This window comes from Rhamphochromis longiceps, linkage group LG19 (assembly GCF_057381845.1).
Source record: "Rhamphochromis longiceps isolate RC_006_pf linkage group LG19, R_longiceps_female_GT1.1, whole genome shotgun sequence".
NCBI lineage: Eukaryota > Metazoa > Chordata > Actinopteri > Cichliformes > Cichlidae > Rhamphochromis > Rhamphochromis longiceps.
In genome coordinates, this window is record NC_140575.1 from 3,750,276 (window position 1) to 3,777,014 (window position 26,739).

Sequence of the window (26,739 nt, forward strand, 5' to 3'; positions counted from 1 at the left end):
AGCCATACAGCATACTTTACCGCTCTCCACTGAAGGCCACAGATGAGAGTGTGGGACCATGGGAAAGGTAGGCAATTTTTAAAATATATGTATCCTTAATTATCCAATTTTTCAGGTTTAAATTACATCAGTTATATTTATTTTTAGGCAATAAGTGTTTAAGACTGAATTTATATTTTTCTTTTCTTTTTTTTTACTTAAAAAAAATTAAATATAAATAATTTTCTGCATGCGCATTCTCAGTTCCTGTCGTGACGTTACTTTCACGCGGGACAAACTCTTTTCCCCTGCTTTGTTAACCATCAGGACCGTTAGGAAGATCAAAATTATTTATCTAAACAAAGTGAACAGTAATTTAAGGTTGGTAACATTAAGTTGATTTGAAAAATACTATGGTACAACGGTGTTATTAAGATAAAGTCGTGTTTTGTGAGGGCTGCTGCTAGTTAGCAATCTAGCTAATGTGTTAACTTTAGCTAAATGATCTTATTTAAGCTGTAGGATATTTCCAGGCACTGTGAGTGGAGGCTTTGGAACGAACTAGAGAACTGCTGTCACGGCATGGACAAGTTTGACGATGCCATACTGTCTGTGTTGCAGGGTAAGTCTTATTTTTCAGTTATTTTGGTACGTTAGCTAAGCAGCCTTAGCATCTGTTAGCATCATTTCTGAAACTTGGAGCTAGGATTGCACTCTACTCTGACCTTTATCCACATTATAGCCTTGAGCTGTCTTTGCCTAAATAGACGTGGAACATCATTCTTGAAGACACCCAAAAATAGTTTTATTGCATTCCCAAATATTTGATAAACTGTTTTAAGTTTGACATTTTATCCTGTTAATATTACTTATTGCTAAAATACATTTATTGACAAAAAATGACCTCGACATGTAATAAGCCACGCCCAGGAAAAGAGAAATAAATATCACTTTTGAAGTTGTTTTTCTCTTTTACAGCTGCGAATATTGATGAGGAAACTTTGAGAAGCTTTACCCGGGATGACCTAAAGGATCTTTTTCCGGGCCATGAAAATTTCTTCCGTAGAAAGAAGATTTGGGATTTTATCAGCCAAAAGGTAAACACATTATACCACTAAGAAGATGATTACTGTCCATATTGTCTAGCATTAATTTGCCTAATTGTGTATTTTTGTTTATATCCCACAACTGTTATAGTTTAAGAGTACTGACCAAGATGCCAACACTTTCCATCGAAGCGAGAGTAACCCCTTCGGCTTTGATGTGTCACAATGTCAGCCTCAAACTTCCACTCCCATTTCCTACACTGCTGACAAAAAAATGAAAATGCCAGACCCACCAGAGTATGTGGTGTATACAGATTCAGAGTTGGACATGGTGCGCAGTCAGTACTTTGCATTGCTCCACAGTGGAAAGGAAAAGGACTGTAGGATGTCGAAGGAGCTATGTTGCAGACTTGTAAGGAACACCGTCACCAGCATGGTTGCAATCCTCCGTGCTAGTCCCATGGGGAAAGAAGTAACATACCCCTCCAAACTCGAAATGAGAGCAATGTCACAGAAGATTGTCGACTATTACCCCATGTTACGTGATGCTGACACACACATGCCATACGTAAGTCATTCTTTACCCACTACAATATCTAAAATTGAGTGAGATAAAAAAAGGATGTACAAATATATATTATTTTACCACAGCTGACCATCTACACCAAACTGTACAAACGACTCCAAAATATGAAGTCTCCAAGGAAGAGGCAGGGCTCCATGCCACAACGAGGCAGGCCCAGGAAGACTCTTTTCAGCTCAGATGACACAGACAATGGGACTGAAGGTGACCTAAGTGGTGAAGCAAGTGGTTCAAGTGACTATACCACACTTCTTGAGAGCAATGATGACCTCAGCGAGGATAACTCAAATGCAGGTGTGTACTTTGGTCTGCTGTACTAATGACTTTTGGACATCTAAAACTTCAAAGAGACCACCTGCCCTCAGTTTTCTGTTCAGAGTGCATCACAAGATTTATACAGTGTTGAGTATTTTCCTTAACTTTCTAGCTATTCCCTGTTATTACATTCTGTTCATCTTCTGTTTTTTCCTCAGAGAAAGAATCCCAATTGCCGCTACCCTCCACTGTACCAACTACGTCAAACAATACTACGCTGGCTTTACCACTATTATCCAAGTCAGCCTCATGCTCTGCACCCAGGTCTGATATAGGTCCTTCAACTGCACCTCCAGATGATGTTGTTGGTAAGTCCACCATCACCCTTATCTACCTCTCAGTCTGACTGTGGTTCCTCTTACAGCTCTTTCCAAAATATGGTTGCAGCAATGAACCCCGTTCTAAGTGTTTATTCCATAAATCATAGTGGTTTGGCATTAACTCGAGTAGGTGTGTAAAATCAACATATGATAGATCCCTCATTCCAGTTTGCCAGTTAGCCATAGTAAGTATTTTACCACTTTGTGTTGTAATGGGTGTTACTCAGTGCTGATTATTTACACATGTAAATCCTCATGCTGGTCACATCTATCATGCCTTATCACAGTGTTTCTGTCATAGATCAAATTACCTAAAAGATTTTTATCCATCAGCTCATAATCACTGTTCACACTGATGTGAACGATATACACAGTAAACAACCTTTACCTTATTTTCACCACAGTTTTATTCACGGGCATCTTAAACTGTCGTTTTAATATTTGATTCTGTTCAAACTAACAATTAACATAAATCCATGATCATTATAAGAAAAGGACACAAAGGGAAATGATCAGGACATATAGGGTCAGTTCATTACTCAAACATATTTAACCTAAACATTAATTCTCATAAATATTATACTTAAAAACAACCATGCAACCTTACTAGAAATGACTGATTAGAAAAATCTGAATTTAGTCTAGTTACACCATGTCTTACAATTGCTCTTTGCTTTCCCTAGCAGACCATGACAGCCTGAAGATGCAGGCAAGACATTACAAAACCTTGAGCAACATGTACAGGAAACCCAATGCAAAACCCAACCAAAGTGACGTCGCTCAAATTTTGGACCTGGAGTTTGAGGCCAGACGAGCTTTTATTGACGCAGATGTTACAAGGGAAGAAGACAGGCCTAGAAAAATATTTGAAGCATACCCGTGCTTCAAAGACATACGAAATGTAAGTTCAACTACCTTCAGTTAAATTCCTTGCTTTCTCTGGATAGGTTTAGTTAGTTCTTGACTAACTGAGCACAACTTTGTCATAGGCGATGGATGAACTGCGTCGCATCATTGGTGGCTCCAACTGCAAATACATAGATCAAATGAAGGGTCGATGGGCAGAGTTTTGTTCGAAGGTGCAGTTCTATGGCATTTGGAAGAAGGTCCTGAAACCTCCTCTCCCCTTGGATGTACGTGGAGGTAAGTGGCCTTTTCATACATTAAATCCACACATCAGATATGTTCGGATTGCTTTGTTGAGATACTTTTCTCCGTTCACAGTGGATTTTACTGTCAGTCTCTTCAATGCACTTCCATCTCTTTTTCCTTCAAAAACTACACCACCAAAGCGGCTGGGAAGTGCCAGTGAGGCTCTCCTTCATATCCTCAAGGTGCGAACAGCTGCAATACCAGCCACTGTAACTTGTACTCCATTTACTTGTATTGTTATTATTAATATTATTATTTTGCTTTTCCTGCTTAATAAGAGTGGGTTGAAGTTCAATTCAGCAGGGATTAAATTACTCCTTAGTCAGGATTTCTTAATTGTTATTCAAAACCTACTCCAGAGAGGCAGCACAGAGCAAAAGCACATTGCAGTTAGGATACAAGTAGAAGCAGTAAAATGATATATTTAAAAAGGCCTTCAAAAACTAGAATATGTAACAAAGTTAAAAGAAATAGTTTTAAAAAACAAATGAGAAAAAAAGCACAAATAGACATGATAAAAATGCTGCAAACTAGAGAAAATTCATGCTCAGAATTAATACACAGCAAAATCTCCAGTGTTAAATTAACACTTTTGACAGTGTTATATGTTTAAAAGTAACCTAGTCAGTTTTGAAGATTAACAATGACTAACACTGAGCAGTGCTGATTTTCTAACACTGGAAAATAAATCAAAATGTTAGAAATATTCCAGTGTTAGAAAATCAGCACTGCTCAGTGTTAGCCATTGTTAATCTTCAAAACTGACTAGGTTACTTTTAAACATATAACACTGTCAAAGTGTTAATTTAACACTCAACAGTGTTGTATTTAACACTCAGAGGAGTGGACCCATATAGACACTCTCCAGTGTTAATTTAACACTGGAGATTTTGCTGTGTACATTTCCAAAATTTCATATTTATGTAAGTCAGATATTTTACATTTATTTCTTCTATTCCAACAGTAAATCAGTTGGAGCATTCTAAACTCTTGATATTGCTTTTTGTGTCTTAAGCTGTTTGGATGCACAGCAACCCTTTCATTGAAAATCTTGAAGAATTTGTCCTTTTTTTGTGCTTTTCTAGCCGGGTGAAGATGCAATGCTATACCTGGAGAAGCGGCCTCTCTCCTCCCCAGTGCTGCTTTTTGATGGAACAACCAGCATTGTTGCTGTAGGAAACATACCAGTGACCACTCTCCCCTTGGAGGATTTCTGGGAAGGAATGTTGGTGTTGATGGCATATTACTACACCTTGCACTTAACATACCCAAAATGTGTTGCAACGGTCCTCTCTGTCATACAAACTGAGGTAATAACTGATGCCATCCATGATCAAGATGCCACTAGTGCATATAAGAAAGCAATAGCTGAGTGGAAGTCGTTCTTTGAAAAATAGGTGAATACCAAGCAGGATTTTATCAGGTCATTTGCAGTTTGTTTAGTTTTGTAGTACGTTTGTACAACTTTGTTCCTAATTTGCCTAGCAATGTCCTGAGAAACGGCTGTACTTATAATGCTTTACAAATGAAAGTTGTTGTTTTTTTTTCTTAGTGACACTTTACCTGAGGCATGTAAAGTTTTAAGTCAGTAATGCCATTATTTACAACATTGTGAGACTATGTGACTGTCACAAAAGTTTAAGGCCAAAAATGTAATTTCTTTTCTCTGTTTAGGCCTTTTAAAGGGTTGATTTAGACTTTTAGGGATTGTGCAGCAGCCCTATATTGTTTAAAAAAAGAATTTTGTTCTCATGAGAGAAATAAATGTTGACATATATCACTCCTGTCCTGGTTGTGATTTCAGTAGAAGCCAAGGAGTATTCTAGGAAAAAGGTCTGTTTTAAGGTTTTTTTGCCTGGATTTAATATTGATTCAGCTCTATTTTAAGATAAGCCAACCTGAATCAAGAAACAAATTAATCATACTTCACTAATATTGAGTAGTTTTTCATAGTATTAGAACTATTTTTCTCTTGCAGTGCATTCATTTGCTGCAAGTAAGAATTCAAAACATAAAAAAAGACTGTAATTTAGCATATTTAACTTACTTTTGGGACTTGATATAAAGTAATTTTATCTTAAATTGAGCTTTTTAAAGCTTATTTTAACCCTCTTCAATTCTCAAATGTGTTCTTTTATTTCTGGATTAAAAAATCTTATTTCAAGATTTCTTATTAAGTAAAATAAACTTGCTGCATGGACAGATAATTTCACTTGTTTTCAGTGCTTTTTGTATCAAATGTAGTATTTTTTTCCTAAATATAGACTAGTCATTTTTGCAGTGTACGTCCAGATGAACAGAATCAACTTTTTGGGATTTACTTACTTGGATGATTGAGCATGCATCAAGACATCCTATACACCTGCACACAACCACAAGTGGATAAACAGCTGATTCAGTGCTCCACAACCAGGATGTGGAACATTGGTTCTCCTGGATATAAAGTTAGACTAATGGAAAGATTCTCCATAACGACCTATGCCAGTGGTTCTCAAACTTTTCACAATGAGTACCACCTCATAAAATATATGGCTCTTAAAGTACCACCCTTATGACCGACATTAAAGTACAGTAGTATAGGCCTATTTAACACCACATACTGTTTACCCAAGGCAATTTTATTTCTTATATGAATGTTATTCATTTTAACTGTCATAAACAGGATGTGAAAAGTGATAATAATAACAACTGTACTGCATTAAAACATTCACAGCAGGTGGGATATGCAATCTTTAAGTGATGACATATGAACCCTGCTTCCATGTCCAAACTATTCTACATTTATTAAGGCTGTTGTGTTTTTAACATGTTTTAATGTTTTGAATTTTGTTCTAATTATTTAGAACAAGCCCCTAAAAAAAGTTGGTGATCACTGTCATCCTCTCTTGGTTTTAATCATCACTATTCATTTTAAAGCTCTATTCATTGTAAAACCTTACAATGTAACTACAGCCCAGCCCATGCAGCAGTATATTAATGACTAACCTTGTATTGTGGATGGATTATCTCAGTTGTTCTCCTGACTGAAGTTTGGTCCATTTAAATCATCCCGACATGCAATTGCATTTGTCCCTAACCATCGGGAACCTTCACGTTAACTTTTATCGAGTGGAAAAAGGTTAGCGTTCATCCTCCAGCTTCACTGTGTTTATGTTATGCTAACTATAGCTGTGTAGCTAGCCACATCATTATATACCGGCTAGCCCAACTTCAGTAACCCTGCAAACGCTTTTGCTGTTTAGTTTTCTGTCTTCATTTATGTTGGAAGTGATAGCAGAGCTGTGCATTTTAATTTTTGCTGTGGCGGTTAAGCTGCCGGATTTTTGGCTTCACGACCCTCCTTCATAGTTTGTGTACGTCGAAACTCAGTTTGCTCAGTTTGCTCGTCGTGGTGTTTCAGCCAACGACACAAAATGTGGTGGCCTTGCTGGATCCGCTGTCCACCCGCCATGTGATGACCCTCCTCTGGGATCTCTCCAGCCAAGGAAAATACACCGCGCTCAGTACATCGCTACTGCGGTGCTACTCCCTTTCTCACATAGAGCAGGCCGTGAAACTCCTCTCTCTCTCGGGCCTGGGTGATGGTGCCACTCTCGAGCTCATGGAGAGCACGCTGTCCTTGCTAGGAGTAGATGACGGCGGATTCCTGTTCACTCACGTCTTTCTCCGATAGTTGCTGGTGCGAGGTGGCCTCGCCAGCTGGGTGCGAAGGATTAACGCCCTCTCGCAGAAGAAGTGGATCGCATCCTGACTCACTGACAGTATCTCCCGCACCCCTACCGATTCTCCCGGGAGCCTCCGACTCATTGATGGTGGCTGGGATCGCGGCACCGCGGAAAAGGGCAGTGTTTTTACCGTCAGCGTGACAGCACCATGGCACCTTTGCAGTTTTAAGGCCCAGGGAAACGAGCCTGCCAGCACTCTGTAGTCTGGCTGTGACCTTTTCTTTTTACTATTTAATCGTAAAAAAAATGGAGATTTCCCGCGTACCACCAGAGAGAGCCCAAGTACCACTAGTGGTACGCATACCACCATTTGAGAAAGACTGGCCTATGCCATTATGGTGCCGAGTGCACTTACAGACACTCTTATGCTTGAATGTGGACAAACTGTGGCTGTCAAAGAATTCCAACAACAACACACCTCTCTGGTTCAGATTGGACCAGAACAGTGCCAATCACACCCCCCAAGGTTGCACTGTCATTGCTGACGTGAGCACTGACATTTCCCAGTAGAACAATGGAGCACCACACCCTGAAATTACAAGAAGGCTTGGTACACTGAACTGTCATTTGGCAGATAATTACAGAGAACAGTCATTCCTAGGTTACCAGAACTGAGGCCATAGGGAAGGAAAGTAGGATTTGGTGTAAGATCAGTTGCAGTGGTGCCGTGTGGGGAAAATAATCACTTAAAAATAAGTCAATAATTTGTATTATGAGTTCTAATAGAATTTGATTTATGAACAGACTGTGATTAGCTGACCTGTGTTGCTTTGAGATACTGTGCTCAGTGGGACAAAAATGCAACTAGAACATGCTGGAGGTATTAAAGGTATTGCGCTACAGTAGTTTGAATGATATTATTCCAGTATGCTCCAATTTGTTCAGCTAAATGGAGAAATCTTCCTCATACAGTAAGGTTCATTTTGGAGTTCCACACGGTATTGTGTTGGTAATTTAATTTGTTTCAATTTATATTATTCACACCTCCCTCAGGCAATATTCTTAAAAGTCATAGCATACATTTTTCTCAGAAGAGAATTTAAGGGTGAGCTGTGCTACTAGGCACACATGTCATATTTACCATCAACTACAGGTTGAGGCATCTGACAGTCTGTATTATTTTGAAACACCATTACTCCTGCATCATTTTTTTCCTCTAACCTCTTTGTGTGTGTGTGTGTGTGTGTGTGTGTGTGTGTGTGTGTGTGTGTGTGTGTGTGTGTGTGTGTGTGTGTGTGTGTGTGTGTGTAAGATTTGTGAGGTTATACCCGTAATCTACATAAGATAAGCACACCCCTAAAAACATTGTGTACGCTAGCTTAGATAAACACCAGGTAGTGTGGTAACTTGTGCTGTACAAACAACTCAACAACATGCTGTGTGACAAACATGCATGAAAGTCTGCACCAGTTTCCAGAGCCACCATGGAGATCTAGTGTAAGTCATCCAGCATATCCCAGTCCCTGGACATAGTAATGGCACCCAGAGAGAAGGTCCCAGAACACCACAGAAGCCGGGGGACTGCGAACAAATCCGAAGCCCAAGTGGGGCACTGGACAACACAACCCAGGCATCACGGCCCACCCCAAGAGGTGGTAAAAGTAAAGACAAAAAGTAAACCACAGATTGTATAAAACTGACAGACCATCCATTCACGATCCATCAGCAGAGGTGGCAAAAGTAAAGACATTGTGTACTTAAGTAGAAGTACAGATGCTAGTTTTTACAAATACTCCAGTAAAAGTTGAAGTACTGATTCGACTTCTTTGTCATTCTTGATAGAATGATAGATGCGCAGTGAAATTTAAAGTAAGTGACATGAATGCTAATTGGCCTGGAGAAAATGATTTGACTAGACCAGTGATCACACAAACAGCTTAAAAGTATGGAAAAGGGGGAGTGATAAAGCTTGGATTTGGCCGGCAACACCTGGGAGCAGACAGATGTGAGACCATAGATTTTCCTTATTGAACTTACTGGAGACTAAGTTTCATTAGTCTCCAGCCTCCTTCCTTCCATTTACCGTACAGTCTCAGGGTGCTGGATTTGAGGTTAAACCTTCCATACATGGTCAAGAGCTTCCTTGTCTTCCTTGTTCTTGATTTCTATCTCCTGTCAACACCTTGTAGGTGTTGACACCCCGGATCTTGATCCTACCATTCCGCTGACTCTTCAGGACTTGCCTGACCTTTTGTACTGCAGGTACTTGGTGGTTGCAGCTTTCCAAGTGGCCTCTTCCTGATTCCATTTGCTTGTGGGATTTCCAAATACTTGTAGCTGTCCTCAATGTCTGCAATGTTGTCTCCCGGTAGTGCGATCCTTCAGTTCTGACTACCGTCCAACTGACATTCTGATATCGTTGCTGTATATCTTCGTGGTGTGGATCAGTGAATCGATGTCTCGTTCACTCCTGGCATACAGCTTGATTTCATCGATGTAGAGGAGGTGGCTGACAACTGCTCTATTTTGTAGTCGGGTTCAGACCTGTGAAGAACAGCAGTGGGGAATGGGCAACTCCTTGGTAGATCCCGCACTTGATGGTGACTTCGGCTATTGGTTTGAAGTTGGCTTCTAGTGCTGTTCACCACATCCCCACTGAGTTCCTGATGAAGACGCTTAGGATCCTGTTAATCTTGTATAGTTCTAGGCATTCCAGGATCCATGTGTGGGGCATCAAGTCATAGGCCTTGTAGTCAATCCAGGCAGTGCACAGGTTGGCCAGCCTAGTCTTGCAGTCTCAGGTGACTGCTCCATATACCAGGAGCTGGTGTTTTACGCCTCTGGTATTGGGGATCAGGACTGTCGGGCCATTCTCTGTGTTTCATCCCTTAGGAGCCTGTTCATTTTTGCTGCCAGATGCTCATGGAGTGCAATCAGCTTCTTCAGCCAGTAGGCATGAATCATGTCATGGCCTGTTGCTGTCCAGCAGCTAGATGTTTGCCACTGTAATGCTTACTGGACCCTGTTCAGGGAGTTTGCGGTGGTCTGCTCTTAGATCCACTAGCCACTGAGCATTGCCATTGTAGGTTGCATCCCTCTGACTTATGCTGTTCCAGTATTACTCTGTCTCCAGCCTTGGTGGTGCTGTTCTCATATTCTTCCCCTGCCATTGAGAGTACACCTTGGATGGTTTGGTGGAGTACAGCTGGTTTGTTCTCCTGCCCTCTATTTCTCTGGTATACCTCTTCAAGTAGTTGGCCAAGGCTGTGAGTCTTTGCTTGGCAGTTTCCAAGGCCTCAGGTATGGACTGCTTGCTGTACTTCTTCGGCACCTTCTTCATCACACCTTTCTGTAACGCCGATAGTTGGCCAACTTCCCTCTGTGCTAACTTGATCTTGGCTTCTAATCTCCTTCTCAATGTAGGGTACTGTTCCTTCTGGCTTTTCATCTTATAGCCAAGCATCTCACTGATTAATGCTGCTGTTGTGTAGATCAGCTGATTAGTCTCGATGATGGTTGCAGTAGGGATTGTACATAGTGCTGCATTCACATCTTCTAGTAGATCTTCAGAGGGTACTTCATGCAATCTTGGTAACCGGCTTCGTACGGTCCAGCTTTCCAGCTTTGCCATGATCCTATCTTTCAGGTCACTACTTCATACTTGGTGCCCAATCTTGGGTGGGGGTGATGATATCTCCCACCTGGCTCCCCCTTGCCATATCATTTGTGTTGCACCTCGTCGATCTCTATCTGTGAAACCAGTTCCTTCTTCTGAAAGTTGGAACACTAAGTTACTAGTTGTTTCACCATCAGTCTGGATGCTGGTTAGGGTTAGGGACCTCTGTGGCCAACAATAAACACCCCTCTAGCTCCACTGCCAGTCGGTGTTGTTTTCCGCCAATCACCACGCAGCTGTCAATCCTGCATCCTCGACCGAAGCTATTGGCTGAGTCTGTTTGAGTCTGTTTGAGTCTGTTTCGTTGGCGAGTGAATGGGCATTAATGAAGAAGCGCAGGCCACTCCTCTTACCCTGCTTTTTTTTCCAGATGTCTCCTCCGTCTACTAGGCCCCAGATTGAGGATGGTGACAGGACAGGACCAGGACCAGTAGTAGATTTGCATTACCACAAACAGGACAATAAAAACAGGAAAAATCCCACAAACTGCCATTTCTCATTATATAACTTCAGCAACAGCAAATTAATTATATTTAATACAAAAAAATGTTGTCAGAAATCCCTGAAAGTGCAATCAAACTAGGCCAAGTAAATGCCATCCAGTGGATGTCTTGATTGTAGGATCCAAGGGTTCAAGTAACTGTGGCTCTGTGCATAAAAAACATAATTTTCCCTGTTATTTCTGCAATACTCTTCTTACTATCCAGAGATAGAGCTACCTGTGTACCTGGGCACCTTAGTACCCAGGTACACTGCACCTTCAGCCTGTTCATTCCTTTATTTTTAAAGGCATCAAAAAGGCTGCCAGGAAAGCCAGCACACACTAGTGTCTCTATACATTACATCCTCTCATGTTTTAAATTTATCTGTGAACTATGCGAAGCTTCAAAATCTCAACAAAAGATAGTTAAGGAATTGCAACAGAAGACAGTTGCATTGTGTAGTAAATTTCTTGAGTACCACTTCAAACTGGCTCTTTTTTCAGTGGTACATTTTACATTTGCTGAAGAGACAGTGCTTGGCATAATATTTATAAATCCTGTCCAGCACTGCCTTAATAATACAATAAATACAATCCCTTACTAAGGTTGCTATAGCTCAGGCTATAGAGCAGATCATCTACTAATCAAATGGTTGGTACTACTCATATGTGGTATGAGTAGTTTTTTCATGTTATGTACATACTAATATATATTCTTCTGACAGTTTTAAGTTGCAGTTTCTTTACTTTTGATTTAGGTTGCTCCTCTGTTTTGTTTTGTTTTTCTTTTTTTTTCTTAATGTAAAGAAATGGTTAAAAGTTCTACTGGCCAAGTCTAAGCTTATTACTGCATGGTGTTTTACAGATGCTTACACAGATGAAGACTTGATGCTGTACTGGAAGAGCGGAGATGAGTCCCTCAGCATTGATGATCGTATCTCCTTATCACAGTTTCTTATTCAGAAGTTTCATACCACATCTCGCTTGGCCTTCTATAGCAGCACAGGTATAAACACTTAACAAAAAATCATAAGTTCTTGATGCTTTTTAAATTATGTTTTTGTGTATCTATACAGGCTTGCACTTACTTACTGGGTACAGTCAACATATAACCTTTCCTTTAATTCCACCCTTAGGATAAATTCGGACCTTTTATATTGGCTGCTATGCTAGCATGGTTTTAAGGGGGAGGTTTTTAAAGAATCTGAAATCCTCAAATAGTCAAACTGAGCCTAAGTTAAACTCATTGAAAATGAAATCATTTATAACAGTAAATAATGAAAAGTAGAAACAACAACTTTAAGTTTACAGAGGTAGAAAGACATCATGGAATTAGCCGGTAATAACAAGTCAAATACAACTGTCAATCTGGTGGGACCAATACCAAGTCTGGACCACTACATGGAGTACAAATTATTATCATATCTTCATGTTTTTATGTTTCTTTATTTCATGCTTATCTAAATAAGCATATGGTTAGCCCTGCTAAGCCAGGTCTCAGTAAGCACGAGTAAACAACTGTCTTTCACCTCTCATGTTGATGTTACATCCTGTCTGAGATGGTTCCGTTTATTTTCCAGTGAGTGGACGTTTGCTTTGTTTAGTATAGCAATTCTTCTTGATACTTCGGAAATTAATGAGATGATGAAAAGCATAAACGAGTGTCTGAATAGCCTTGCAGGCCCGGTATCTTACCAGTGATACCTGTTATGGCAGATACCCTCTAAATTGGTGCACTGGGTTAAATTTTGGGGCCTGGACAGTAGACCTCAAAGTTCTGTTACTTTCAAAGGGCTAGAGTAACCTGTAAGACCTATTTATACCAAAAGGATTAATACTCAGAAATATACCTTTACTGTTTCACAAACGATTAAAAATGACTTTAATTACAGGATATCAAATTGAAACAATTTAGCAGGAGCAAAGCAAAAGCAGAATCAAATAATAATAGCAATCACAAGTCATTGAAATCACTTCATTGCATTTTTTCTTTTCCATGTAATACTTAATATACTTTTAATAATTACACAGCATTTGAACCTTCAGTCAGCTATGGATACAATATCTTAATGTTTCATTTGTTTCAGGTAATTCTACTTCAGGTAGATTTGTCATTAATACATTCTCATATGTACATCCATTTTAACACAATTCAAATATAGAGGAATACTCACTTTTTCTTAATAGAACTTATTTTTATTAAATTATACATTATAAAAATCAGACATTCTTTGGTGGCTCCTCCCCATCCTGCAAAACACACACACACACACACACACACACACACACACACACACACACACACCTCCTAAGGCTGTTTCTACACAGCCTCTCAGTTAGACCTGTCTTGGAATCATTTCATAGGTTGTATTGGCTTATTTGTTATATTTGTTCAACTTTAAAATACTTGCCAAGGTCGAAGCTTGATCACGTGGCTGTAGCTCAGGTGGCAGAGCAGGTTAGCCACTAATCAGAAGGTCGGTGGTTCGATCCCAGGCTGCATCCTGGCTGCATGCCAAATATCCTTGGGCAAGATACTAACCCCATGTTTGCCTACTGGTGGTGGTCAGAGGGCCCGGTGGCGCCTGTGTCCGGCAGCCTCGCCTCTGTCAGTGCGCCCCAGGGCGGCTGTGGCTACAATGTAGCTTGCCATCGCCAGTGTGTGAATGTGTGTGTGAATGACTGAATGTAGTGTAAAGTGCTTTGGGGTCCTATGGACTAGAAAAGCGCTATACAAATGCAGGCCATTTACCATTACAAGATCACTGCTCAAACTTAAGAATAAGGATGATTTACTAAACCACACAAAGAAACTCTGACTGGATGTTAAGCCTTTTCGTCCTGTCTCTGAGGTGATGAGAGGTAAGTCAGGGGGACTTCAATCTGTCTCTATCCCACCTTTCTTGATACAACCTATCTACAACCTATCCCCAGCATAAACTCTGAAGTTCTGCATTCTTTTTCAAGGCAGAAATGTTAGTGATAGTATTTCTGGATTTAAAAAAAAAAAGGTATAGAAATTGTTTAACTACAATAAAGTTCAACTCACCAAATACGGATTGAAGGATTTGAAATAGCTGGCAAGAGCCACCCAGAGGGTGTGATTTTAAAAGCATCACTTTATTATTTGAAAAATACCTTTCTCAGAAACCCAGGAGACTCATCTTTATAAATGTCTTTTGCTGCTGAACATTCTAAATTTTGCTGCACAAATAACGAGCATTCAAACATTACATATTACATCTGTCTGAAAGTCTTTACACTGGTTAAGCACTTAGTTAAGCACTGATTTCATTTCATGAGTTTTTAAGCCAGTGCGTGGGTTTTATCAGATGTTTCTTGCGGATAACCAGTGGTTTATAATCGAGGAAGGCCCTGTGGATCTTCCAGCTGTTTTCTCGAAGAAGAAAAATATTTGGTTAGGCTGCTTTTTGTTTCTATCTGTCACCAGGCAGTTTTTATGTTATTAAGTTAGAGGGCAAAAGTCATACATTTTGTTGCAGTACTTTAGAGGAAATAAGAAGCAGAATTCTTCACTTCTTACATCTTACACCTACACATTTGACACCTCATGCAAAATCTTGACATTTCAGGTAAGGAAAGCTCTGACTGTTTTACCACTCTGAGAAGGTCTCTTGTTGTGTTTTCAGGCTGGTACAATCGTCTCTACATCAACTTCACATTGAGACGGCACATCTTCTTCTTCCTGCTGCAGACGTACTTTCCCGCCACACTCATGGTGATGCTTTCATGGGTGTCATTCTGGATTGACCGCCGGGCTGTGCCAGCCAGAGTCTCCTTGGGTAAAAAGAAAAAGAGAGAAAAAAGAAAAGAAACTCATATCAAATGTTCTTTGAAGAGGCTCTGCATGCCTGAGGAAAATCTGTCTCTGTGGAATGATGAAAGCTCGTTGTGACATAGCTCCACCAACTGGGAATACACACATACATGTGTCATCACACAAGCCTCCCACGCTATACCACGCTTACTTTTCTTTTGAATTATTTTCTGTATTGGGGCTGTTGCTGTACTTGTCACGCAGGCATCTGCTTTCCCCCTTACTTCTCTTATGGCTCAGCTTATCGCTCTTATTAAATTCAGTTGGTGGAGATGTTTTTACGTGACTGTTTGAAGGTCTGTTTTTTTCTTCTTTCTGCTTTGTGCATTTAATAATTTACAGCAGCAATTTAAATTTGAAAGTTGCTCAGGCAGTCCTTGGGCAGTCTATGCAGATGAAATTAACAGGTAGCTAATTCTGGTGTCTTTTCCTGACAAGTATGTTAAAAAAAAAAAAGTAACACATAAAGCAGAAAGGTTGGTTCTCTACCTCCTATTAAATTGAAAAACAGCTCACTTACTGTCTCCAAAAGTTGATTCTGTTCATCTGGACGTAGCGTTTTCAGTGGGAGAAACGTTTCGTCATCATCCAGGTGACTTCTTCAGTCTCAGCTGACTGCAGGTTTCCCCAAATCTAATTGGGGAAACGTTTCTCCCGCTGAAAACGCTACGTCCAGATGAGCAGAATCAACTTTTGGAGATTTACTTACCTGGATGATTGAGCATGCATCAAGACGTTTTAACCCGCACTTACTGTCATTCAATGGATTTACCTACAGAATTTTATTTTAGCTCTTCAGCTAATATTGCCAACAATGACCAGTTTAACCTGCATTGGCTGCTTTGAATACATGCTGTGTGTTCAAATAAACACCTATGGAATGCTAACACAACTTTTGAACAATTCCAGACCTTTTACCTGCTTAAAGACTTTCTCAGTCAGTTGTTTGATAACATTTAAGCCTCCAGAATTTGGGGGGGGGCGTCTCACCTCTCAGTTAAAAGCTAAATGTAACCAATTTTTCATCCCATAACTGTAAACTGAATAGGTTTTGGTACACAGCTGGAAAAGTGCAAAAATGTACCAGTGTCTAAAATTATATGGTTCTAGCCAAAATTCTGCAGCCACCCAATTTTCTAGTGTACATGCTCCCCACCTCCTCACTTCATTAATGGAGTCATTCTACTGGACTCCCTACATTAATGAGCTTCTCAAACAAAATGATTTTTAATAAAATGGACTAGAGAATAACCTTTTTATTAACTTTACATGACATTTAAACTAAGCCTATTATGGATTTGATTCCCTTATAATAAATTAAATGTTAATAATGTTTCACTTAAATTAATCTTTAAAGACCTGTTTAACAAAGGACTTAAAAAGACAAAATATATACTCATTTTGAATAGGCTGTACATTTATCAGTTATCTATAATTGACGTCTTCATCTTCTAATATTCTCTTAATTTATAAAAAGAATTTCCAAATTCCCAGTCATGTCCTCTTGCTACTTGTTAATCTTTAAGAAATGTCCCCATGCCACACAAACAATGTCAGCGACTGCTGTATGCACCATTTCATTTGGTTCTGTGGCCAACAGAACCAAATGTACTGATATTATAACTTCAAATGAAAAACAAGATGGAAAAAATCCAGACACGACCCAGCAAGAACTGTGCATGGTCAAGCTGTTTTAAGAAGCATTTTTCAATTCTATAAATATGGAGCTGTTAAAGATTGATACCATCAGTCGGAATGAACATGATAAGGTCTTTAAGCCACAGATGGTCCTTTTGAGAGATGAACTAACACACTACTAGTTTTGGTCTTTTTTAAACCAGGAAAACATGAAACAATTGCAAGCCTATCACTGAAGTGAAATGAGGCGAGCACTGTGTTGGATCTGAGGTTGCCGAACTCAATTCCTCACATTCCAAGCATGTAGGAGAAACTACTGTGACTTCACAGTATGCTTGGCAGACCAAATGTAGATAACATTGGTTCATTTTAAACAAATGAAAAGCAATGATTCATAGTTTAATGCGATTATACAGAAAATTGCTCATACTTTGCATGTGATCACCTGTAACACATTGGTCCTTTAAAGACATCTGGACTCATCCTGCTGTAAAAAATGGAGGTATTAGAAAAATGAAATGATATTCAGGTTGGCTCTCTCTCTTGCAGTAGAGTATCTCTTCCTGTTACAACACACACTGGTGTTTTTGTGTAGCTTATCTGCGTAGCCAATTTAATTAAAAACTCGCTAGCAGCATGGCCACTTCACTCGTCTCTCCTGCACTGTCTTGCTCACTGCTTCAGATGTTTAGTTAGTCCTTGACATCCTTGAGTAATAATGTGTGTTTGCACATTATTCCACACCAGTTGATTAATCAACCAAAGACCTAGACAGAATTTTAATTCATTCAAAAGCCTGACACTTAGCCTTGTCCACCCCAGCTGGAAAAAATCAAACAACCACTCAACCACTCAACTCTGTATATTTTATATATTTTATTATTATTATTATTATTTTATTTTATTTTTTTACTATTTAATTTGTAAAAATGTGTATACACACACACACACACACACACACACACACACACACACAGGAAAATATTTAGTATACACATCCAGAAATGCATACACTATTATATATTGTACATATATTTATTAGTTTCAGGTTGGCCATTCTTGTATTTTGCTCGTTTGTGTTGTTGTGTTTGCACATCTCTGTTGCTTGTGGGGCTCGCACACAAGAATTTCACTCACATGTGCTGTGCCAGTGTGCCTGCACATGTGATGTGACAATAAAAAGTGATTTGATTTGATTTGATTTGATTTGTTGTTACCCATCATCCACCTAGGCTGAGGTTCTGTCCGAATTCTCAGACTTTGTCTCTGATTTATGGGGTCATATAATTGTTGGGGATTCTCTGTTTTCTTTTTATTATTATAGGGTCTTTACCTTACAATAAAGTGTTTTGAGGGAAGTGTTATTGTGATTTGGCACTATATAAATTTAATTAAATTGAATTCTGTCACAGTCTGGCGAGAGCAGACTGTATGAATTGAGAAAAGGACCCAAAACGCAGACTCCAAGGAACAGGGAACAGAACTTGAAATGTTAACAAAAGGCGAGCCGTTTAATATGGCTGGTAGAAAAGGTACAAACAAAGGGCAAGGCAAACTGAAGCAAAATTAACACAAACCTAAACTGGGGAATCTAAACAAACAATAAGAAAAACCTAGACAAGAAACTTGGAAGCATGGCATGAACAACAGACGACCTGACAATCACACACTGAAAATAGAGGACTTAAATACACAGCAGGTGATTAGGGGAAGTGGGAACACATGGAGGAACAGCTGACTGACATGAGCCTAATGACAGGACAAGGGAAGTGAAACTAAATACAATGTACAAAGAACACACGACTCCTTCAAAATAAAACAGGAAACATGAGACAGACATGATAATACAAACTTGATAACATAAGACACGCAGCATGAAACACGAAGGTTGAGGGGAAACTTAAATACAGGGGAAGAAAACACAAGGAGTCTAATAACCAAATGAACTTAGATAACCTAATGAACAAAATAAACTCAAACTTAAAACGCTGGGTCAAAAGACCCAGGATCATGACAGAATTCAGTTGTTAATAGTTTTGCAATTACAAGTGGTTGTGAGAGATCCAACAAATTTCTAAAACTCACACTTGTAAATTTACGATGATGTTAAAACACCTACTATCATTGTAGGTAATACACTATACAAGGCCACAATGCACTGATGTATTTTTATTATTTTCTAGTTATATTTAATTTAAAATGATGATTTTATTATCTTCAGCATATAATCAAATATCCAGCCTTGTCATGTCACATGCATTGCGTGGCAATGGTATTGAATCAGGGTAATGCTTTTACGCCTGCACTTTTAGCTATACATAAGATTAGCTCCCTGACTGAAGATAAAAAAGAATTATGCTGTAGTGTCTACAATGTAATATGAAAAAGATGCATGCTAAGATTCAAACATGTTTACTTTAGTAAAACTTTGTATCCTGTGTCCAGGCATCACCACAGTGTTGACCATGTCCACCATCATTACTGGAGTGAATGCCTCCATGCCCAGGGTCTCCTACATCAAAGCTGTGGACATTTATCTCTGGGTCAGCTTTGTCTTTGTCTTCTTGTCTGTGTTGGAATACGCTGCTGTCAACTACCTGTCCACTGTCCAGGACCGTCGAGAGCGCAAAATGAGAGAGAGAGTGCGGTCTCAGGTTTGTTTCACTGCACTGATAAATCAAAAGAGAAAGTAATGTAACTAAAAAGAGGTTAATTCATTCTACTCACAAGGCACACCTCAACTCCTTCAGCTGTATCAAATGGCAAAACCTCCAGACTCTCTTCCCGAGTCACTTCACTTACTACAATATCTGTCAGGGTTTCTGTTTTACAAGCAACACCTCAAGAGTGCCAAAGAAATAAAGACAGAAATAAAGAACAGAGAAACAGTGAGTGTTTGTGGCCAGCAGTTTGTTAGAGTTAGTGAAATTTGTGAGATCTCATCCCTGAATGATGTTTAACAGTTGAATTATACATTTAGGGAAACCAAAGAACCCTGGCTAGGTGGATGGCACAACACAGAAGAGCTATCTTGTCAGGCCAGGACTCCGCAGTCTATTTACACCTACAGGCCAGTCTTCCAGTGATGAGGATGTACACATCTTGGACAGGGAGAAACGCTGGTTGGAACAGAGTCAGGGAGGTCTTTAATGTTAGAAAGGGAACGAGCATCACTAAGCCGAGGAGGAGTCACCATCCTACAGTGCTGTGATTGCAGCTTTTTCCAAAGTATCTCTCCCCCCACCACACTCCCTGCCATTGCATTCGTGGTTCTCTGTGTCTGGCGCTGGGTTCTCGGGTGAGTACTGGCTCACTCCCAGCAGCTGCTTGGTGGGGCCTGGTCCCCCTGGCTCAGTTGGGCACCTCCCGGGGTGTGGAGGGCCCTTGGATCTCAGGTCTCTGGGCCCGGGGCTTGGTCTGCTCTGGCGTAGCCGTCTGCCTGCTGGAGCCTGCAGGCTCCTGTATGCTGCTCAGTAACATTCAATATTTATTATTTACTGTTACTGGTTTGTTGGTTGGTTGTTGCTGTGATTCCCCTACTCTGTTATTTTCTTTTTGCTTTTTTTTCTTCAGCAGGTGATGGAGCAGATTTTTAGTGTCTTTTCTCTCTCTATCACTCTTCTCCTTTATTTTTCTTTCTATCTCCTTCTGTTAACTCAGGAGACAGACACATCTCTACTTTTAAGATTAGACCAAAGTGCCTTGAGGCAACTGTTGTTATGAATTGGCGCTATATTAATAAAACTGAATTGAACACCTTGTTCGAACATAAGAGTGTCCATAAATGCACGTGGCACCAGGATGCTGTAGGCCGCAGGTCGATGATCGATTTTGTAATCTTTCCACCAGACCTGCGACCATATGTTCTGGACACTCAGGTAAAGAGAGGGGCTGAGCTGTCAACTGATCACCACCTGGTGGTGACTTGGATCAGGTGGCAGGGGAGGACGCTGGACAGACCCAGTGCACCTAAACGCGTAGTGAGGGTGTGCTGCGAACACCTACAGTGTGCACCTAATGACGTTAGATAGTCTTTCCAAAGCGATTTAAGTAAAACAAACATACATGTGTAAATTCATTCTGAACGATTCTCGTGTTTCCTCATTTTTCCAATCTCATAATATAGGGACGTGTTGGGTGCCCGGAAGCGTAATACAGTGGGGCAAAAAAGTATTTAGTCAGCCACCGATTGTGCAAGTTCCCCCACTTAAAATGATGACAGAGGTCAGTAATTTGCACCAGAGGTACACTTCAACTGTGAGAGACAGAATGTGAAAAAAAAAATCCATGAATCCACATGGTAGGATTTGTAAAGAATTTATTGGTAAATCAGGGTGGAAAATAAGTATTTGGTCACCTCAAACAAGGAAAATCTCTGGCTCTCACAGACCTGTAACGTCTTCTGTAAGAAGCTTTTCTGTCCCCCACTCGTTACCTGTATGAATGGCACCTGTTTGAACTCATCATCTGTATAAAAGACACCTGTCCACAGCCTCAAACAGTCAGACTCCAAACTCCGCCATGGCCAAGACCAAAGAGCTTTCGAAGGACACCAGGAAAAGTATTGTAGACCTGCACCAGACTGGGAAGAGTGAATCTACAATAGGCAAGCAGCTTGGTGTGAAAAAATCAACTGTGGGAGCAATCATCAGAAAATGGAAGACATACAAGACCACTGATAATCTCCCTCGATCTGGGGCTCCACGCAAGATCTCATCCCGTGGGGTCAAAATGATCATGAGAACGGTGAGCAAAGATCCCAGAACCACACGGGGGGACCTGGTGAATGACCTGCAGAGAGCTGGGACCAAAGTAACAAAGGTCACCATCAGTAACACACTACAACGGCAGGGAATCAAATCCCGCAGTGCCAGACGTGTTCCGCTGCTGAAGCCAGTGCATGTCCAGGCCCGTCTGAAGTTTGCCAGAGAGCACATGGATGATACAGCAGAGGATTGGGAGAATGTCATGTGGTCAGATGAAACCAAAGTAGAACTTTTTGGTATAAACTCAACTCGTCGTGTTTGGAGGAAGAAGAATACTGAGTTGCATCCCAAGAACACCATACCTACTGTGAAGGTGGAAACATCATGCTATGGGGCTGTTTTTCTGCCAAGGGGACAGGACGACTGATCCGTGTTAAGGACAGAATGAATGGGGCCATGTATCGTGAGATTTTGAGCCAAAACCTCCTTCCATCAGTGAGAACTTTGAAGATGAAACGAGGCTGGGTCTTCCAACATGACAATGATCCAAAACACACCGCCCGGGCAACAAAGGAGTGGCTCCGTAAGAAGCATTTGAAAGTCCTGGAGTGGCCTAGCCAGTCTCCAGACCTCAACCCCATAGAAAATCTGTGGCGGGAGTTGAAAGTCCGTGTTGCTCGGCGACAGCCCCAAAACATCACTGCTCTCGAGAAGATCTGCATGGAGGAATGGGCCAAAATACCAGCTACTGTGTGTGCAAACCTGGTAAAGACCTATAGTAAACGTTTGACCTCTGTTATTGCCAACAAAGGTTATGTTACAAAGTATTGAGTTGTATTTTTGTTATTGACCAAATACTTATTTTCCACCCTGATTTACGAATAAATTCTTTACAAATCCTACCATGTGGATTCATGGATTTTTTTTTCACATTCTGTCTCTCACAGTTGAAGTGTACCTCTGGTGCAAATTACTGACCTCTGTCATCATTTTAGGTGGGGGAACTTGCACAATCGGTGGCTGACTAAATACTTTTTTGCCCCACTGTAGCAGAGGCCCCAGTCTGTGAGATCTTCAACGCACACCACCGGCAGAGCTGCAACAGCATTCCGAGGGAGACTGGGGACATTGAGTCCAAATGGACCATGTTCAGCATCTTCATTGAAGCTGCTGCATTTAGCTGCGGCCGCAAAGTGGTTGGTGCCTGTCGTGGTGGTAACCCCCAAACCAAATGGTGGACACCAGAGGTGAAGGGAGCCACCAGGCTGAAGAAGGAGTCCTATCAGGCTTGGTTAGCCAGTGTGACTTCGGAGGCAGCTGACAGGTACCGACAGGCCAAGTGGAATGCGGCTTGGGCAGTGGCTGAAGCAAAAACTCGGGTGTGGGAGGAGTTCGGAGAGGCCATCGAAAAAGACTTTGGGACTGCCTCGAAGAGATTCTGGCAAACCGTCAGGCGTCTCAGGAGGGGAAAGCGGTGCTCTACCTGCACTGTGTATAGTGCTGGCGAAGCGCTGCTGACGTCGACTGAGAAAATTGTCGCGCGGTGGAAGGAATACTTCGAGGACCTCCTTAATCCCTCTGACATGTCTTCCGAGGAGGAAGCAGAGTCTGGGGATGAGGGGAATGACCCGCCAATTTCCGGGGGCGAGGTCACTGAGGCAGTTAAACAACTCCTTGGTGGCAGAGCCCCTGGTGTGGATAAGGTCCACCCCGAGTTCCTGAAGGCTCTGGACGTTGTAGGGTTGTCCTGATTGACACGCCTCTACAATGTTGCGTGGAGATCAGGGGCAGTACCCCTGGACTGGCAGACGGGGGTGGTGGTCCCCATCTTTAAGAAGGGAGACCGGAGGGTGTGTTCCAACTACAGGGGAATCACACTCCTCAGCCTCCCTGGGAAAGTCTATGCCAGGGTGCTGGAAAGGAGAATTCGTCCACTAGTCAAACCTCAGATACAAAAGGAACAATGCAGTTTTCGCCCTGGTTGCAGAACACTGGACGAGCTCTTTATCCTCTCAAGGATACTTGAGGGCGCATGGGAGTTTGCCCAACCAGTCTACATGTGTTTTGTGGACTTGAAGAAGGCATTCAACTGTGTCTACAGGATGCTACGGGAGTATGGGGTGTCTGGCCCATTGCTACGGGCCATTCGATCCCTATACAACCTTTGAAAGAGCTTGGTTCGCATTGCCGGCAATAAGTCAGACTCATTCCCGGTGGGTGATGGGTTCCGCCAGGGCTGCCCTTTGTCTCCGGTTCTGTTCATAATTTTTATGGACAGGATTTCTAGGCGTAACCAAGTGGCGGAAGGCTTTCACTTGGGTGGCCTCAGAATCTCATCTCTGCTTTTTGCAGATGATGTGGTTCTGTTGGCTTCATTGGGTGATGGCCTCCAGCTTGCACTGGAACGGTTTGCAGTCGAGTGTGAAGCAGCGCCGTGGTTCTCAGACGGAAAAGGGTGGAGTGCCCACTCCGGGTCGGGGATGAATTCCTGCCCCAAGTGGAGGAGTTCAAGTATCTCGGGGTCTTGTTCGCAAGTGATGGGAGAAGGGAGCCGAAGATCGACAGATGGATTGATGCTGCGGCTGCAGTGATGCGGACGCTGCACCGGTCCTTCATAGTGAAGAGAGAGCTGAGTGTAAAAGCGAAGGTCTCAATTTACCAGTCGATCTATGTCCGTACCCTCACCTATGGCCACGAGCTGTGGGTAATGACCGAAAGAACGAGATCGTGGATACAAGCGGCGGAAATGAGTTTCCTCCGAAGGGTGGCTGGCCTCTCCCTTAGAGATAGGGTGAGAAGTTCAGCCAACCGGGAGGGGCTCAGAGTAGAGCAGCTGCTGCTCCTCCACATCGAAAGGAGCCAGCTGAGGTGGTTCGGGCATCTGACAAGGATGCCTCCTGCAGACCCAGGACACGCTGGAGAGATTATATCTCTCGGCTGGCCTGGGAACGCCTTGGTGTTCTCCCGGATAAGTTAGAGGAGGTGGCTGGGGAGAGGGAGGTCTGGGCTTATCTGCTTAGGCTGCTGCCCCCGCGACCCAGCCCCAGATAAAGTGGAAGAAGATGGATGGATGGATGGATGGATGAATTTAAACAAATGGCACTGTGCTGTACTGAGAGCTTTTAAAGCAGAAGTTTGAACAACACAATCCTTTCTGATAACAGTAGCTGAAATGAATAAGATTGGCACATTTACAAGACAGCTATCATTCATGCAGTGATCTTCAAAAAATCTGTGTTCCAGCTGCTCTGTCCTGGAGCAAAGATGAACTGTTGATATGTGGTGATGTTGCATGCAATAATGACTTCAGTTGTATTTCTTCCCTGCCAGTCACTGCCCTGTACCTGTGGTATTTCCCAAACACGAACCATGACCATGTTGGATGGCACCTACAGTGAAGCTGACACCAATAGTTTGGCTGGCTACACTGAAGAGCCCATAGTACCTGAGGAAGTACAGGCAGACATGCACGAGGTTTCTGATAAACCTGATCATATGGTGGTACACCTGTCAGTGAGTAGTGAGTCCACAACAACGAAGAAGAAGAAGAGCCTTCGTGCCCTCAACATCATCCAGAACACGCATGCCATTGACAAATACTCCCGAATGATTTTCCCTGGTTCATACATCTTCTTTAATCTTATCTACTGGTCAGTATACTGCTAAACAACACTGTCAGTCAAGACTGAGGCCAGTGGGGACATTAGCATACACAGATAGTATGAATGCTACATCAGTGAGACAAGGGACTAATTCTGAGTGCTGTTGTGCTGCTAAATCATTATAATGAAGGACATGAGCAAAACATGTCTTAAATGTTTCCAATGTGACTATGGGATGTCAATCAGTTAAAAAAAAACAAAAGATATAAATTCTGTTCCAAACCACTGATGCTAATTCTTGTCGTCTCTTTTAGCTTTGTCAGTTGTCAGCTGCTATTGAAAAGGTCTTTGTACAAATTACTGCTATTCCTGGTATGATGAAGAAACCGTATATTTTGTATTTTAATTGTATAGATAAAGATACAGTGTATAGTGTCTGTATTTATGCCGTGAGGTATTGATTGTTTATTTATATTTATTGTTTTGATTTTTAACAATCATAAAATGAAAGTCACAATGAGGTGCATTGTTAATCATGACTCAGTTATTTTCATATATATATGATAGATAAATAATGAACTCTGATCATATTTGTAAGACAGTTATTTCAGCTAAAATGATATTCTGACCTAAGATTGAGGAACACACATTAAGAGTTCTCCGAGGTTACTCTGTTAGTATGCGCATCATCTTAAAGGCGAATAAGTGCTTTTGCTTTAACATGGATACCTGCTTCTATTTTGCTGCTGTCAGTTTCAGCATTTTCATTATATGCTGTATAGAGTTCTAGAAACAAATATGGGAACAGCTCAAATGTTTTTGTGAAGAATGGCTTCTAAAAATATGAAAGAAATTGATTAAATACAAAGTGAAGCTGATGAATGTCAATATAGTAACATTAGTGGAAAATAATACATAATCATAAAGTTTTCTCTGTAAAAGAAATCAAGAAACTCAGGATTCATGCCGTGGAGAACAATACTATGTATACCAAAGTTTCTTGTAATGTAACCATAACTGCAGAGATATTTCACTTACCTAGGACACTTGAACTAAAATTCAACGTACTAGTAACACATGACAAAGATCAAAGGTCTGTTAGTCAGTATTAGAAGTTGGGCTGATCATATAATGGCTAACTCAACAGTAACTCAGCTGTTAGCATCTTGCTGGTGATTGATCAACACAATCACATAAAAAAAAAACAATCAATTCTCAAAAGACAGAAAATATGTGGATATGCGTAGCAATGGGTTTGTTTCAATAATGTGAATAATTATTAGTCTGCATGGTTCAGAGCAAAGATTTGGTCTGCTGCTATTTTTAACACTTCTTTAGTCTGAAAGCCGCAGTCTGGCAGGACTTATTTAAAATTTTTTACACTCTTTTAAATAAAATTAAAATGTAAAAAATATTTGGATGGAAACAGGCAAGTTCCAGAATTTTTCATGTGCACAGGCTGTGGTGGGAAGTTAAAAATACAAAGTGGTTGAAAATACAGCTAGTTCTAATGATTTTAAATGTTCAAACTCCTGCCTCCATACGTAAGGTTTAGAAGTAGTGCTGTCAGTGTTAATAAATGTTAATAACGAGATTAACGCTGACAGCACTATTTAGAAGACATGACTGCCTCATAAGAGTACATTAGCTGAATTGAAGCTCAAGTTTCAGCAACAAGGTAACTGAGCTAATAACATATGCTCTGGTTAATTTTTTTTCCACATTTTCCTTAAAACTC

The 26,739-nt window shown here is 41.0% G+C and overlaps 2 protein-coding genes across 2 annotated transcripts in view; both read left to right on the plus strand.

The window, feature by feature from the left end:
- The window catches only part of gabrr2a (gamma-aminobutyric acid type A receptor subunit rho2a), a 75,710-nt gene extending 50,432 nt beyond the window's left edge, over positions 1-25,278 (plus strand). The window contains exons 6-9 of the mRNA XM_085391897.1: positions 12,083-12,223; positions 14,868-15,020; positions 19,139-19,347; positions 24,730-25,278. Of these exons, the coding sequence (XP_085248023.1) occupies positions 12,083-12,223; positions 14,868-15,020; positions 19,139-19,347; positions 24,730-25,065 (839 nt within the window). The 3' untranslated portion in view covers positions 25,066-25,278. The remainder of the gene's footprint in view (positions 1-12,082; positions 12,224-14,867; positions 15,021-19,138; positions 19,348-24,729) is intronic.
- On the plus strand, positions 20-5,276 carry LOC146646040 (uncharacterized). The gene is made up of 10 exons (XM_085391896.1): positions 20-360; positions 513-601; positions 958-1,076; positions 1,177-1,593; positions 1,677-1,902; positions 2,082-2,231; positions 2,927-3,144; positions 3,233-3,386; positions 3,468-3,577; positions 4,481-5,276. The coding sequence occupies exons 1-10, from the start codon at positions 230-232 to the stop codon at positions 4,790-4,792; spliced, it is 1,926 nt and encodes a 641-aa protein (XP_085248022.1). The 5' UTR covers positions 20-229; the 3' UTR covers positions 4,793-5,276.
- Positions 25,279-26,739: the final 1,461 nt, after the last annotated feature.

What these genes read in the sequence shown, in the direction of transcription:
- LOC146646040 (XM_085391896.1), top strand. Translation starts at nt 230, where the DNA reads ATGCGCATTCTCAGTTCCTGTCGTGACGTTACTTTCACGCGGGACAAA. An exon ending in CGAGGATAACTCAAATGCAG is followed by an intron (nt 1,903 to 2,081) that starts GTGTGTACTTTG and finishes TTTTTTCCTCAG; the next exon opens with AGAAAGAATCCCAATTGCCG. An exon ending in ACCTCCAGATGATGTTGTTG is followed by an intron (nt 2,232 to 2,926) that starts GTAAGTCCACCA and finishes TGCTTTCCCTAG; the next exon opens with CAGACCATGACAGCCTGAAG.